Source organism: Leucopleurus acutus, assembly GCF_964270905.1.
Source record: "Leucopleurus acutus genome assembly, chromosome: 2".
In the NCBI taxonomy this organism is placed as follows: Eukaryota; Metazoa; Chordata; class Mammalia; order Artiodactyla; family Delphinidae; genus Leucopleurus; species Leucopleurus acutus.
This window is the reverse complement of record NC_139143.1, coordinates 42,911,670-42,926,610: the sequence shown is the minus strand read 5'-3', so window position 1 is coordinate 42,926,610 and position 14,941 is coordinate 42,911,670. Positions and strand designations below refer to the sequence as shown.

The 14,941-nt window shown below is 45.6% G+C and overlaps 1 protein-coding gene across 2 annotated transcripts in view; it reads right to left on the bottom strand.

Moving 5' to 3' along the window:
* Positions 1–14,941, bottom strand: part of SRGAP2 (SLIT-ROBO Rho GTPase activating protein 2) — a gene marked incomplete at its 3' end in the record, with an annotated part of 233,409 nt that overhangs the window by 20,827 nt on the left and 197,641 nt on the right. For both annotated transcript variants that reach the window (XM_082833746.1, XM_082833747.1), the window contains exons 13-16: positions 14,031–14,091; positions 6,220–6,297; positions 5,158–5,292; positions 3,254–3,359 (exon numbers count right to left, since the gene is read on the bottom strand). In XM_082833746.1, coding sequence (XP_082689872.1) covers positions 3,254–3,359; positions 5,158–5,292; positions 6,220–6,297; positions 14,031–14,091 — 380 coding nt within the window. The remainder of the gene's footprint in view (positions 1–3,253; positions 3,360–5,157; positions 5,293–6,219; positions 6,298–14,030; positions 14,092–14,941) is intronic.

Here is a 14,941-nt window from a genome sequence, read left to right as displayed (position 1 = left end):
TATGGAAGAAGTGATGGGACGTAACTTCTGAGATTAGGTTACAAAGACTGGCTGCTCTCTTGGGCACTCTGTCACTCACTTGCTTGGAGCAAAGCCAGCTGCCATGTCACGAGCAGCTCTATGGTGAAGCCCATGTGGTGCAGAACTGATGGAGGCCTCTGACCAACAGCCAGCCAGGAAAGGAGGCCCTCAGTCCAACAACCTGCAAGGGACTGAATCCTGCCAACACCACGTGGATCCTTTCCCAGTCGAGCCTTCAGAAGAAACTACAGCCCTGCCCCCAGTACACTCACTGCAACCTCAAGAAACCTGGAGCCAGAGGCCCCAGCTAAGCTGCACCTAGATTCCTGATCCACAGAAACTGTGACATAAAAATAAATGCTTATTGTTTTGAAGTTGCTAAGTTTTAGGGTAATTTATTACACAGCAATTGATCATCAATGCAGATGCTAAGAAAGGATAACATTAATAATTAACAATTAACAAGGCCTACTGGACAGGCATGTACCCAAGGTTCATGGAGTGGATTGAACACTAGCTATATAGATATATGTGGAACCAGGTCAAGTCCACACAGCACTGGTGCACTGTGTAAGGAGTTCCATACATATATCTCAGTTCTGGGGGTTCCTTGAGATGGAGGATGTGTACAACCCCAAAAAAGACAATAGCCAGAAATAAAGTACACACTGTCAGGACATGTAACAGCAAAGGAGAGGGGTCCTAAAAGTCTGGGCCCAAGGAGAGTTTCCAGACTGGGCCCAGTCTGCATACTTATCACCTGTCACCTTCCTGTGCAGGCAGGTGGTCTTCTCTATCGCCTGTGTCCTGCACTCCATTTATTATTTTAGGAAACACTGTGGTTATTAATGCTGCATCTTTTCAATGAAAGACTTTGATAAGCAAGTTAATCATTTTTTAACCAGAAAAAGAAGTGAAACAAAACAAAAGTCATCATTTGAATGGGTGCAGTTTTCCATGTTTCCTTCGACAGTGGCCACCCTCTCCAGCTCTTATGATGCTTCCTCTACCGTTTCTCCCCACCCGCAAACTCCCTCACCCCTCCACTTAGCAGGAGGAAAATGTGGGCAGGATGAGGCCATTGTGCTTACACACACAGTCACCCCAGGACCTGCCTGCTCCCCTGCCTGTTTACCCACGACCGACATGTTCCTCGCTCTGCGGGAGCAGACTAGGCTCTTTGAGGGCAGGTATCGGTCAATGAGGGGAGACAAGGCCTGGTGGCCCTGAGGGGACCGACTGGCTTGAGAGTCATTACCAGAGTTTCCGTCTGCCTAAAACGGGCAGCATGTGAAACCCTGTGTGAGTCATGAGGGGTTCTCAACTAAAGGCAGTTGTGGTGCTGAGTCAGGGCTTGGCTAATGAATGGTGCAGACACAGCCACGTGGAAGCAGCAGGCTGCTGGGCCAGGACCCTCTGTCACTCTGCAGGGCCAGCAACAGGGCTAGAGGACAGTGTGGTTGCCCCTGAAAGGTCTCGGGCGGGGGCTGCTAGCCCAGATGCCTCAAGGTCAGGCTGACTCTGGTCTGTAAGCAGAGGCTGAGACGGCCTCTGAACTTGTATTTCTTTGAAGTAGGGACCAACCCACTAGGAAGAGTCTTCATTTTCACAAAGCAATATGAGCTAAAACACCCTAGCCCCTTGGTCTACTTTTTGTTTTCCCTTTTTTAAAAAAATAGATTCATGGATCTAAAGAAATGTTTCCCCACTCAATGAAAAACCATAAAGCCAGAGAGATGATAACGGCAACTGAATTCAGCCTCAGCATCGGGGAGTTTCGGGGAGAGCTGGGGACTGTGGTGAACTGGGGGCGCCTGACCGCCTCATCTAGGCAGCAGCCCGTACTCCACAGGGAACTGCGGCCGCGTGGGCGTGCAGATCCAATGCTGCTAGACCTAGTGATTTTTTCAAGAGAAGCTAGAAATCTAGATTTTTTTAAAAAGTAAAATCTCCCAATATTTAAATGGTTCAATGTTTTCAAGACAGAGTGGACTTACAGGGAACACATCTATAGGCCTTATCTGGCCCTCGGGTTGCCCACTGATAGACTTTGGCCTAGGCTGTTGAGGGAGATGCTGCAGTGAAAGCAACGTGGAAAGACAGAGGTGCCTAAGGGGAGAAGCATGTCCTTGCTCGTTGCCTTTGCTGCCCTCCATGCCTGCCCTGGGCGAGGACACACTACTTAGACAGGGAGAAATACTCTGGCTAAGCCCAAGGCCCCTCTGATCCTCAGACCTCTCTTCTAGCTACACTCAGTCCCTGGCTGACCAGCTAAATACCATCAGTACACAATGACCTCACACTGTATCTCTGCTCCAGGTTTCTTCCCTGAGCATCCAGTTCCTATGTTCAGCTGCCTACTTAGACTCTCCACCTGGAGGGCTAACGGGTACCTCAAGTTAACATGGCCACATCAACACCTTGTCCTGATTGCTTCTTCCACATCTTGTCTTCCCCAGCTCCACAAATGGCATCACGGCTTCCCTGCTGCTCATGTCAAAAATGTAGAATTTTTCTCTTTCCTCACATTCTATATCCTACCCGTCAGCAGGTCCTATCAAAGCTGTATTCCAAATAGATCCTACACCTGACCCCTCATCACCCTCCACCATTCCCTCTCTGGTCTAAGCCACCACCACTCCCGACCGAAACTGCACAATAACCTCTGGTGAGGTCTCTCCCGCTTCTCTCCACATTACTCTATGGTAACTTCTCCATGAAGCAGATTTTAAAAATATATTAAAAAATCAGATCACAACATTCTTCTGCTTAAAACTTTCCAATGGCTTCTTCAAATCTAAACTCATTGTTGCCATGACTTTGGGGCTTGATGACCTTGACCATCCCGTGGCTCCTTCTTTCACTTCATTTAGGCTGCTGCTTACACACCGTCTCCCCAGAGAGGCCTTTGCTGAAGGCCCCTCTGCAGTGTCTCTCCCTCTTTCACCTCTGCCCCGATCCCTTAACTTACACTTCCTTATTCTTCTAAGCACTTATTACTACCTCATGTTTCTGTAATTGTCTGTGTCCTCTGCCGGAACATGAGCTAAATGGTATCCAGGTTTTTGTCTCTTATTTCACAATGTATTCTTACATCTTATGACCGTGCCCAGCACACAGCAGGTGTTCAGTAAGTATCTGTTGGGCTGGAGGAATCAGCATAGGTCCCTACGTAAACTTCCAGTGACCGAAGCTAAGGCCCAATCAGTTGCTCCCTGGAAAGTCTACTCACTGGTTGAGGAAGGCAAAGAGGTATCTCATGATAATCAGAGTGGTTTTGGGCAGGACCAGGAGGACCTTCCGGATGTGCAGAGCTCTCTCCTGCAGGTTGTCCATTGCTGAAAGAAAAAAGCCATGCGTTACCCTCCACTGTAACTGAGATCCCAGGAAATAGTGGTCAGAAGGCTCTGACTAGCAGCGGGTGCAATATGGAGAGCAGCCGGTCAAGTCCACACAGCACTGGGCCAGTGTAAGGAGCTCCATCTCTGTGGCTCCTTGGGGTGGGGCTGTTGTGATGGGGCATGCAGGCTCCAGAACCTTCTGCGGGTCAGGACTTAAGATGTATGCTCCTTGGGCACAGAAGGGGTTGGAGATGCTCCCCAGAGCATCTATCACCCCCTTATTACAATACCACAGGCAAGGAGCTGACCAGAAACTGCTGTGACTGCTCGACACCCAGCCTTGGAGGGCCTACATGTGGGGAGAGGGAGGGGCTGCGCAGGTCCTGTCCTGCCCACTCCACACGTGCATCACCTCATCCCCTGGACAAGTCTGGCTTATCTTCCCCCCTCCCTTATCTGCAGTGGGGATGAGGAGAATGTGGCCAGAGGCAAGAAATGGCAGGCCCCTGTGTAAGCAGTGATATCTGGGGAGAAAACCAGAGAACTTTCCTGACACTTGTGCTGTGGACTGATTAATTCCAGGTATGGCCCTAGGCCTGTGCTTCCCTCATGGCCCGCCTCCCCACTTTCACGGTGTGCCATGTGGATATTATCATTTTCTAGGAGAGTCTCTCCATGAAAAAGAAATGGGAGGTACTAGATCGGGAGCAGATCTCAAGGGGAGGATTGGGCAGCTAAGGTCTCTTGTACTGTCCTGGCAACCCCCAACCACTTAGGGTATTCCACCTAGGCCCAGCCCTGGAAAAAGACATGAAGGTAGGAGGGATGCATATATTCAGTCACCCACAGAACACATTTCCACTAGGACTCCCACAGATAGTGAGTAAACCAATAAAACGAGAGAGCTAGCTTCCTGAGTGCTCTGGGTCCCTCTCTCAGAATAACAGAGAGGAACAGTGCTCAGGAATCAAACTGGAAACTCGGGGGTGGGCGGTGGGGGATGAAGACCTTGGTTGATCTGGGAAGAAAAATTTTTCTCCATTTCAAAGGCATTGCCTCCTCCAGCCTCTGAAGCCACCATTTCAACGGCGTCTGCTTCCAGAATGACCTAATACTAATCCAAGTTTCCGTGGACAACAAATGAGAGGGGGGTCCAGTATAATGATCTAAACTAAATGGCCAGGAATAGCTTTTCAAGCCCTAAATTTTAGAGTAAGAGGCAGAGAACCTCTAAGATACCTGCTTTATCTAAAGATCAAGTAGGGACTATCTCTCTCTGAGAAAACATCATATCACTACTTTTAAATGTGCAGAGGCTTTTATTCCTAGAAGAACACATATTAACACATCTCACAGGTAAGTCATGCCATATTTAAAGCAACAAGCAGGAAATATTTGTAACACTTATGTATTCTCCCTTTGTATCATGAAAAGCACAAGCACTAATATATGAGCTTCTAATAGCTGAAAAGGACTGTGTCTTATATATGAACATAAATGTATTTTAATGAAGAAAGATAAAGCCCAGCGAAGCAACAGAGTTTAAAGTGAATCAGAAAGAAAAAAGCCAGGAGTTCTGACTTGTGATCTAGACTCTTCCTGAAGTCATTCTTTTTCCTCCCCTACTAGGGGATAAAGGAGTGACAACAAGGAAGAGAAACTTCACCGAGGAAAAGGAAAAAAGGAAAACATTTCTGGAAAGCTTATGAGAAAAAAAGACCCTGTGGAAATTTGTTATCTGTTGCTATGAGGTGCTCTGGCCCAGAAGCCAATCTGAGGCCAGGATGATACTTACTGACGCAGGCCATTAGGTCATGGAAGATGTCCTTGGGGAAGAGAGGGTGTTCCAGCCCCCGGAAGTAAAGCTTCAGGACGCCAGCTATGGAGTCCATGTCATGGTCATTCTGGTCTCCAGCCAGGGGGTCCTCTCCTAAGGATAAGCAATCCCCCCAAAAAGGAAAGAGAGAGTGAGAGAGGTAAAAACAAACAGGATGAAGCAGAGGTGAAGGGGAAGGAGTGGCCTATTCAAATCTTCATCACAGTCCATCAGCTTTCTGCCCAGCATGTTGGCCATGAGTACGGCAACCAGGGACCAGCAAAAGCAAAGACTGCTTAGGCTCAGGGGCCCCGGGGCCAGAGGAGGGGCACAAAAGTCCATTACATAAATTTGTTTGTGCCAGACTGGTTCAGGGACATTCCCTCTGGGCTGGGGATGGGACACAGCAATTGGCTCTCTCATGAGATCATGAAACCAGGCTGGGACTGAGCCCCTAGGGGAGGGAAATGAGGCCAGGGAGGCCAGCCCCTCTGATTAGCTCTCTCTCCTCTTGGCCTGTAACAAAGCACACCTACTTACAGGAGAACAATCATACTGGAGTTCCCTATGGAAAATTTCATATCAGATGTAATTAGATTTAATGATAGGACCAACCTCAAATTGAAACTATATATATCCATTTCAGTGACGGAAATTGCCAAAGCTTGTCCATTACCTTAATAGCCCACAAGATAATAAATGGGCTAAGATGAACAGGTGCATTCGCTCTGCCACCAAGGGTTCTGGATACAGCCATAAACTGCCCAGATATCACAGTTAGCTTCTTGGGTTTGGGTAGATCATCTGGAGGAGAGGGGCAGGATGAATGGGGCTGAGAAGGAGGAAACTGGGATGTACCCTGGCACCTCCCTGCATATCTGGGTAGGGGTGGGGGGATGTCTACAAGAGAGAAGGTGCTGGGCTGAAGACGGAGGCAAACTGGCTTGCTAACCTCTGGGTACCTCTCAGAGAGAAAGCGTGGAGCTAGTATCCTGGGGGGCTGGCAAACATTTGGTCTTATCTTTCAGGCTGTTTCCTCACCTCTCTCAAAGGCGTTTTTGATGTCATTCACTTCCACCTGCGATCCTGACACTCGGAAGATTCCCTCATGCTGTAGTCCTAGAAAGACAGGGAAAAGTGATCAAGGGGACAAAAAAGCAAATTCTGTCTCCCTCAGCCAGTGTGTATTTAAGCATCCTGTCTCTCTTCTTCAGGCCAGAGGAGAAAGCCTATACAAGGATGGTGGAAAAGTCACTGGAATGAATATGAGGCATTGGCCTAAAGAAAGCACCGAGTCAGAGACTTAAGGGAAGAGATGTCTACACCATTTCTGATTCTGACAGAGTCAATGAGGCAGGCTCCTTCTCCAGCCTTTGCTTCTCTGTCCCCAGCTGCAAAGTAGGGAAGTGATTCCTGGCACCTGCTTATCCCTAAGGGTCAGGGATGAGATTTGGGGGCATGGCAGGCAAGCCATTACACTCCGCCAGAGTTTCATAGGGTCTGAGATCATACTTTGTGCTTTAGCTGTTCTAACACTGTTCGGCTGTTCTAGAGGACAATGCTTTTTCACTACTTATGAAAAAGGGAGGACATAAATTGGTACAACCACTATGGAGAATGGTACGGAGGTTCCTTAAAAAACTAAAAATAGAATTACCATATGATCCAGCAATCCCACTCCTGGGCATATATCTGGAGAAAGCCATAATTCGAGAAGAGGCATGCACCCCAATGTTCATTGCAGCATTATTTACAACAGCGGTCCCCAACCTCTTTGGCACCAGGGACCAGTTTTGTGGAAGACAATTTTTCCATGGATGGTGGGTGGGGGTGGGCAGAATGGTTCAGGCGGTAATGCGAGCGATGGGGAGCAATGGGGAGCGGCAGATGAAGCTTCGCTTGCCCGCCCGCTGCTCACCTCCTGCTGTGCGGCCCAGTTCCTAACAGGCCGTGGACTGGTACCGGTCTGCGGCCTGTGGGTTGGGGACCCCCAATTTACAATGGCCAGGACATGGAAGCAACTTAAACGTCCATTGACAGATGAACGGATAAAGAAGATGTGGTACATATATACAAGGGAATATTACTCAGCCATAAAAAAGAATGAAATTATGCCATTTGCAGAAACATGGATGGAATTAGAGATTATCATGTTAAGTAAAGTTAAGTCAGACAGAGAAAGACAAATATCATATGATATCACTTATATGTGGAATCTAAAAAAATGATACAGGGACTTCCCTGGTGGCCCAGTGGTAAAGAATCAGCCTTCCAATACAGGGGACGCAGGTTCGATCCCTGGTCGGGGAACTAAGATCCCACATGCCGTGGGGCAACTAAGCCCGCATGCCACAACTACTGAGCCCGCACGCCTCAGCGAGAGAGCCCACATGCCACAAACTAGAGCCTACGTGCCCTGGAGCCCGCACACCACAACTAGAGAGAAGCCCGCGCCGCAGGGAAAGATCCTGCACGCCTCAACAAAGACCCTGTGTGCCGCACTGAGACCCAATGCAGCCAAAAAATAAATAAAATAAATATTTTTAAAAACCTAAAAAGTAAAAAGATACAAACTTATGTACAAAACAGAAACAGACTCACAGACTTCGAATACAAATTTATGGTTACCAAAGGGGAAAGATGGCGGGGAGGGATAAATTAGGAGGTTGGGAATCAACATATACACACTACTATATATAAAATAGATAATCAGCAAGGACCTACTATACAGCACAGGGAACTCTACTCAATATTCTGTAATAACCTATATGGGAAAAGAATCTGAAAAAGAATGGATACATGTATATGTATAACTGAATCACTTTGCTGTACACCTGAAACTAACACAACATTGTAAATCAACTATATTCCAATGTAAAATTTAAAAAAAAAGAGAAAGAAAGAAAAAGGGAGGACATGAAAAGACAAGTGATCAGTCAACAGACAGCATTGCAGGCACTGTGCCAGCCACTGGTCCTTGACTGCAGTTTGACTCTAAAGGCAACAGCATCAATGCCACACTAGAATAATGTGCATGAAAACGATGTCTTTTTGAAGTTTGTTAGGGTAAAAATAATAATAGAAAGTTAATGCATGTGTGGTGATTGCTTTTGTGCTTATAGCCACATAAAGCAGGGGTTACCAGCAAGCCCATTTTCTAGGTGAGGGGATTGATAAGGGATGACCAGCATTAGGTTATACAGGTGATAAGAACCAGATCCAGGGGCCCAGGCCTTCTGACTGCAATCATGTACTCCTTCCTCAATGCCAGGCTTGTGAGTCCTATTGGAGGGAAAGCGCAGAGGGTGGGGGATCCCATTTGTCAGCCTGACGGTGGATACGGCTCACAGAGAGCACCCCACATGCAACTCAGAACTGGGGAGGGATCCAGGAAGCATGAGCCCAGGGGCTGGACTGAGCTAGCATCTTTTATCATATCAGGCCTGTCCAGTTTTTCTCAAGAGCACCGTGGCTCAAACTTGGGCATTTTGTCAAAGTCCCTCTGTTACAGCACGATCCATCAACATTTTTGAATCTCAAACAAATTTCTTATTTGGAAAACAAAATAGAATAATGCTACATTTTGTCCACTGTTTTAGGACTCCCCTCTTGATGGGGTCGTGTGGTGGTGGTGACTGGATTCTACCAGCTAGACCTTTGCAGTAAACCACACAGGCCAGGACTGAATCCCGAATCCAACTGTAGCAATAGTAAGAAGTAAGCAGGGGGAATTTAATTACCGGGCTTGTAATAGGGCTTAAGTTGTCTGTTCCTCTAGGGGAATCTCCAGAATATCCCTCACAGAATGGCAGGCAATGTTAAGACCCCAATGTAACTACCATATTAGTCACCAGTGGGGTGTAACAGCCAGGTAATGCCGTATAAACAAAGAATGTAAACAGCAGGTTTCTCACAGAAACAGTCACCTACTCAGCGACTTGTCAGAAACACAGTATAATATAAGGAACTGTCATCTCAGGGACCAGGCTACTCAGTCTCATGCGTGCAGCCAACAGTTTGCTGAGAGAGGATCATCTCAGTACTTTTTGGTAGATTAGACATCCAGGACAAGCCAATTTGGCCCACGGGCCCAGAACAAGAAGAAATCAGAGGAGAGCTTATTGGAAACCAGGCAGCAGGCCTGAGGCACACCGAGGTCCCTTTCTGTCTGGTTTCCATTTCCCCTCGAGAACCGAGGCTTTAGAAGGGCCAACATGTGCTCTTTCTCAACAGATAGAATCTTTAGAGTGTCTAATCTGATGATTCTGAAAGTAGGGACATTAATAAACGGTCGGTTTCCAGAAAGTGAAGGAGAAAAGCACTTGGCCTTTTATTATAACGCAGGTAAGGCCTCACATAACCAAGCCGACACATGTATGACCTTTCTCATTTTTCCTTAGTGCTCACTAACATAAAAGTATAAAGCCAATCAGACTTGGGTAAGTTATTTGGAAACGGCACAAAACTGTCCATTTTGTGCTGGATCCAGCTGTTGCCCAGAGTTGCTCTGCTAGAGAAGTCTTGAAATGATTGCCACTCCACCACCTCTTGCTCACGTGTCTCTGCTCCCTTCCTCATGGAAATGGTGGGGTTTTTCCATCCTGATTGCGTCTCAGTTGTTCCTCACATCCCTTCTCTTCGTTTAAGTCTTCCTGGATCACCCGGACCCACCATTTACACGTGAGCCTCAGCTTTCTCATCTATATAATGGGGACTAGAACATCTACCTCCAAGGGAACATGAAGATAGCAATGATGTGCAAATTTTGGCAGTTGGTGGGCCACAGATGTTTTGGGGGCTGACAAAATTTATGGACCCTATCCCCATTAAATGCACATATACAAACATTTTATCCATCATCTTTAGGGAGCTCAGGAATACCTTAAGTCCCTATCTGGGGGAAAAAATTCAATTTGCTGAACAATTTTTTTTTTTTGGACATACCACATGGCTTTTGGGATCTTAGTTCCCTGACCAGGGATTGGACCTCTGCCCGCTGTCGTGGAAGCGTGGAGTCCTAACCACTGGACACCAGGGGATTCCCTGAACAAATATTTTTTGAACAGCTACTATAGACTAAGGTTTTTTTTCTTCTTTAAATCAACAATATATTTATTTGCTTCATCTTATAATATTTACACATAAAATGGCTTCAGAATTGCTGGCTCACCACCCTGTGATAAAAACAATTATCGACTACTCTGCATTATTTTACAGTTCTTTTTGTTGTTAGACTTATAGTATATAATCAAAATACTGTTTTTCAAAGAAACTTAGATTATTTTCTTCCTCATCTCAGTGTGCCTATGTTATTCGTCTGTAATACAGTTAGGTTTATTTGTTACCTTTTGTATTCCATTTGGAGTTTTACCCACATCCTTGTTTTATATATTTGTTTATTTATCTTTTGAGTATGGAAAACACCCATGTAGTTCTAAAAGTCAAAATTACACAAAAAGGAATACTCAGAGAAATGTCACTCTTCTCCCATTTCTCATTCCCCCATTCTTTTCACTTTTTTGACCCGTTCATGTAAATAACCAGTCAAATATTAGTTTCTGGATTCATCCTTCCTGTATTTCTTCTTGCAGAAGTGACAAGGCACATGTATATTCTTATACCCTCTTCTTTCTTACATGAAAGGCAGCATGCTATAGATACTCTTTTGCCCTTTGCTTTTTTCCACTTGACAATATATCCTGGCAACCTCACCAGATCATTTCATGGACATCTTCCTCATTCTTTTTTGCAGCTGCATAGTCTCCCACTGTGTGCATATACCATAGTTTATTCATCTATTCTTCCATGTATGGCATTTAGGTTGTTTTGTTTCTAATATTTTGCAATTACAAATGAGGCTGCAATAAATAACTTGTGCAAATGTACTTTCATATTTTGGAGGTGTTATCTTCATGGTAAATTCCTAGAAGGACAGCTGGATCAGATTAGTGCATATGTAGTTTTGTTAGATGTTGCCAAATTCCCCTCCAAAAGGGTTGTATGGGTTTGCATTCCCATCAGCAATATGTGAGCATACCTGTTTCCCCAGAGCCTTACCACAGAAATATGCTAAGTTTTGGTCTCCTCATGTACTGTGCCTGTACAGGGGCAGGGACAGGTACATTCAAGCCACGATATCCAGAACGCATCCACTTCTCAACAACTCCACGGCTGACACCCTATGCCATGTCTTCCCTGGGCTACTGCAGCAGTCTATTTCCTCCTATGGTCTTATCTCTACACAGCAGCCTGGAATCCTTTAGAAAGATCACTCCCTGTTCATAAATTCTCCAACAGCATCCCACTCACTTAGAATAAATTCCAAACACCTACCTTAGTCGACAAAACTCTAAGAGTCTGGCCTCTGGCTTCATCTCCTGCCACTCTCTTCTCCACTCACTCTGCTCCAGCCGCACTGGCATCCTGCGTGCTGGTCCTTGCATATGCCAAGGATCTCTGCATGTGATGTTTTCTCTCCCCAGAACACTCTTCCCCAGATACCCATGTGGCTCACTCCCTGACTTCCTTCAGGATGGCAAATGTCACCTTCTTGGGTGACCTAAGAGTTTCCCTGAACAATCCACCTAGAACAGTATCCCCTCTCCATTCTCCATCTCCTCACCTTGCTTTATTTTTCTTCATGACACTCACCAACACCTGATATATATTAATTTATCAACTGATCATCTATTTATTGGTCCTTTAGTAGAATGTAAGGTTCATGAACACAGGAACTTTTTCTTGGTACACAATGAGCAATCAATATACACACAGACGGTCCTCAACTTACAATGGTTTGACTTAAGACTTTTCGACTTTACGATGGTACAAAAGCGATACACATTCAGTAGAATCTGTACTTGGAATTTTGATCTTTCCTGGGCTATTGATACGTGGTATAGTACTCTCTCGTGATGCTGGGCAGCAGTCATGGGCTGCAGCTCCCAGCCAGCCATGCAAACACGAGGGTAAACAGACGATACACTTACAATCATTCTGTACCCAGATAACCACTCTGTTTTTCACTCAGTATTCAATAAATTACATGAGACATTCAACACTTTATTATAAAACTGACTTTATGTTAGATGATTTTACCCAACCGTAGGCTAATATAAGTGTCCTAAGCACGTTTAAGGTAGGCTAGGCTAAGCTATACATGTTTGTGTATAAGACTTGCAGGTTAGGTGTATGAAATGCATTTTTGACTTTAGATATTTTCAACTTACGATGGGTTGATCAGGATATAACCCTATAATAGGAAGATGTGTGCTTGCTGAATGAATGAATGAACAGAATGTATGGATGAGAGAATCCGAGTTCAGACTCTCTTGTTCCTATTGTCCTTTAGGCACAGATAATTCTTCCTCCCCGGAACTCAGTTTGGACTTATCTTTGCCAACTGCTTGACTATTAATCATTACCATCTTGTGAAATTTCTTATACTGCTATTCCAAATTACTACAGCTTATCTCTTTTTATTTAACTTTTTACTTGCTTATTTATTTTCTCCCAACTGCGTCTTAAAACCAGGTAAAGACAGGGTTACCCCTGTTTTTGTTTTCCTATTTGGCAATGCATGGTGCTCAGCACCGATCAGGGGCTTGATAAATATTTACTGACTGTTCAATAGTGCTGTACAATGCTGTTACTTCTGGTGGATGGAGATACAATGAAAAATTTGTAGCTGATTGGAATGGCATAAGTTGTAAACATGCTAACGCAATTATTATTCCAAAAATAAACCCAAGCAATGCCCCAGTTTATTGGGAGGAAGGAGAGGAAGGGAGAGAACGGCTACTTCTGAATTGAGATCAGTGATCATCTACATACCTCCTTAGCACCAAGAAGGTCATTCTGTCACTTTTCTTATAACTAGGCAGGATAACATCTAAGAACAATTTCTGATGCCCAGTTCCTAGAAATCTTCATGGTGCTTACTCAGATATCTGTGTTTTCTAAACACTCTTACACTTGGAAGACTCAATTCACCTCTTTCCCTAAATTCTGTCCAACCAGCCTAGGAGCTGGTGAGGAATGGATTTATGAGATTCAGCGTCATCCAAGCAGAAGACAGCGTGACTTAGCTGAGAAGGAGCCAGCCCTGCCAGACTCTCAAATGTTGGCTACAACCTTAAGAGTAGCTACTAACTGAGCTCTGGAGATGTCCTAAACAGTGAGACCAAACCAGAACAAAAACTGAATATTACCAGGAGTCAACGCAATATTGTAAAAGGAGCTTGTTTTCAAAGCAGTCTGCTGCAGAAAGCCAATGTGACAACAAAGGTCGAGGCTATGCAGTGGGAGATACCAACATGGGCAAAGACGGTGAGTAATGGTGAAACTAGCGTCACCACATTGGACCAGCTAGACTTACATAACAGCTATAATTTAAAACTCACTCTATGGGCTTCCCTGGTGGCGCAGTGGTTGAGAGTCCGCCTGCAGTCCGGGAAGATCCCACATGCTGCGGAGCGGCTGGGCCTGTGAGCCATGGCTGCTAAGCCTGTGCGTCTGGAGCCTGTGCTCCGCAACGGGAGAGGCCACAACAGTGAGAGGCCCGCGTACCGCAAAAAACAAACAAACAAACAAACAAAAACTCACTCTAAGCTAGAAAAGGGAGTGTGGTAAGTGGCTCAGGCACCTGGGGGTCAAAAATACACGATATTTTTCTCTCAATGTCTAGGTGTGGCCATTCTGAAGTAGCAAACATTATGTGAACAAATAAGATTTTATTCCTCTTTGGAGAATGTCAGGATGGGAAGTCAATCTCTATTCTTACTCTATAAAGAATTCCTGGAAGTTCTTCCCAGTTCTTGCACAAATATGGGCAAGGCTGTAATCCTGCTTACCGTGTCTGCTGATAAACCGGATACAGCTTTCTACCACCAAAGGAATTGCCTGGCTGGAATCCTAAAAAGCCAAAGAAACACAACATTAGAATCTTCAAAGAGAGACAGCCCAGGGTCAGAGAAAAGGAGCCAGAACCACGTGGAACTTGTCTCAGCTGGATCAGTGGCTGGTCCACAAGAAGCATCCAGCCTGGCCTCCACGCTCCAAAGCACACGCACAACCATCTACTTGGAACGCCTCATACCAACGTCTTAAATTCAGTGCGTCCTATATGAAACTGATCATTTTTATCCCACGGTCCCCCCCACCCCGCAGCCATACAATCAATCAATACATACATATATTCTGTCAAGTTTGCCTCCTAAATCCATTTATTTCTCTCCATCTCTACTGCCACCAACCCAGTCCAATCCACCAGTATCTCCATTCCCATCCCTGTCGTCCTCCAAACCAGTTTTTCTTCCCTCATATTGGTTAGGTGATCTTTAAAAGTGCGCATTCCATCGTTTACTCTCTAGGCTAAGCTCTTTCAAGGACTCCTCGTTACTTTCTGTACGCAGCCTTGCGTGTCTGGGGTCCTGTCTTAGCCTCCAGTTTTGTCTCCTTCTGCTCCTCAGTAAGTCCTCCTTTGCTCATGGCTTTGCGTGAGCTGCCGGAATGCTCCCCTCACCCTGGACCCCCACCCCCAGGGATGCTTTCCCAGACTCCCCAGATGAGATCAGAGCCCCTGTCTACAGGGTCTCAGCACCTTGTACTTGGCCTTCACAGCCTGACTGTGACTTAATTGTGTGGGTATGAATATTTGTTTGCATTTGTCACCATTGTAGCTCGAGTTCCACAGGGCAGATCCTATGTTAATTCTTGGTGTCCATCTCTGGCCATGATGCTCTCACATAGCAGGTGCTCAATT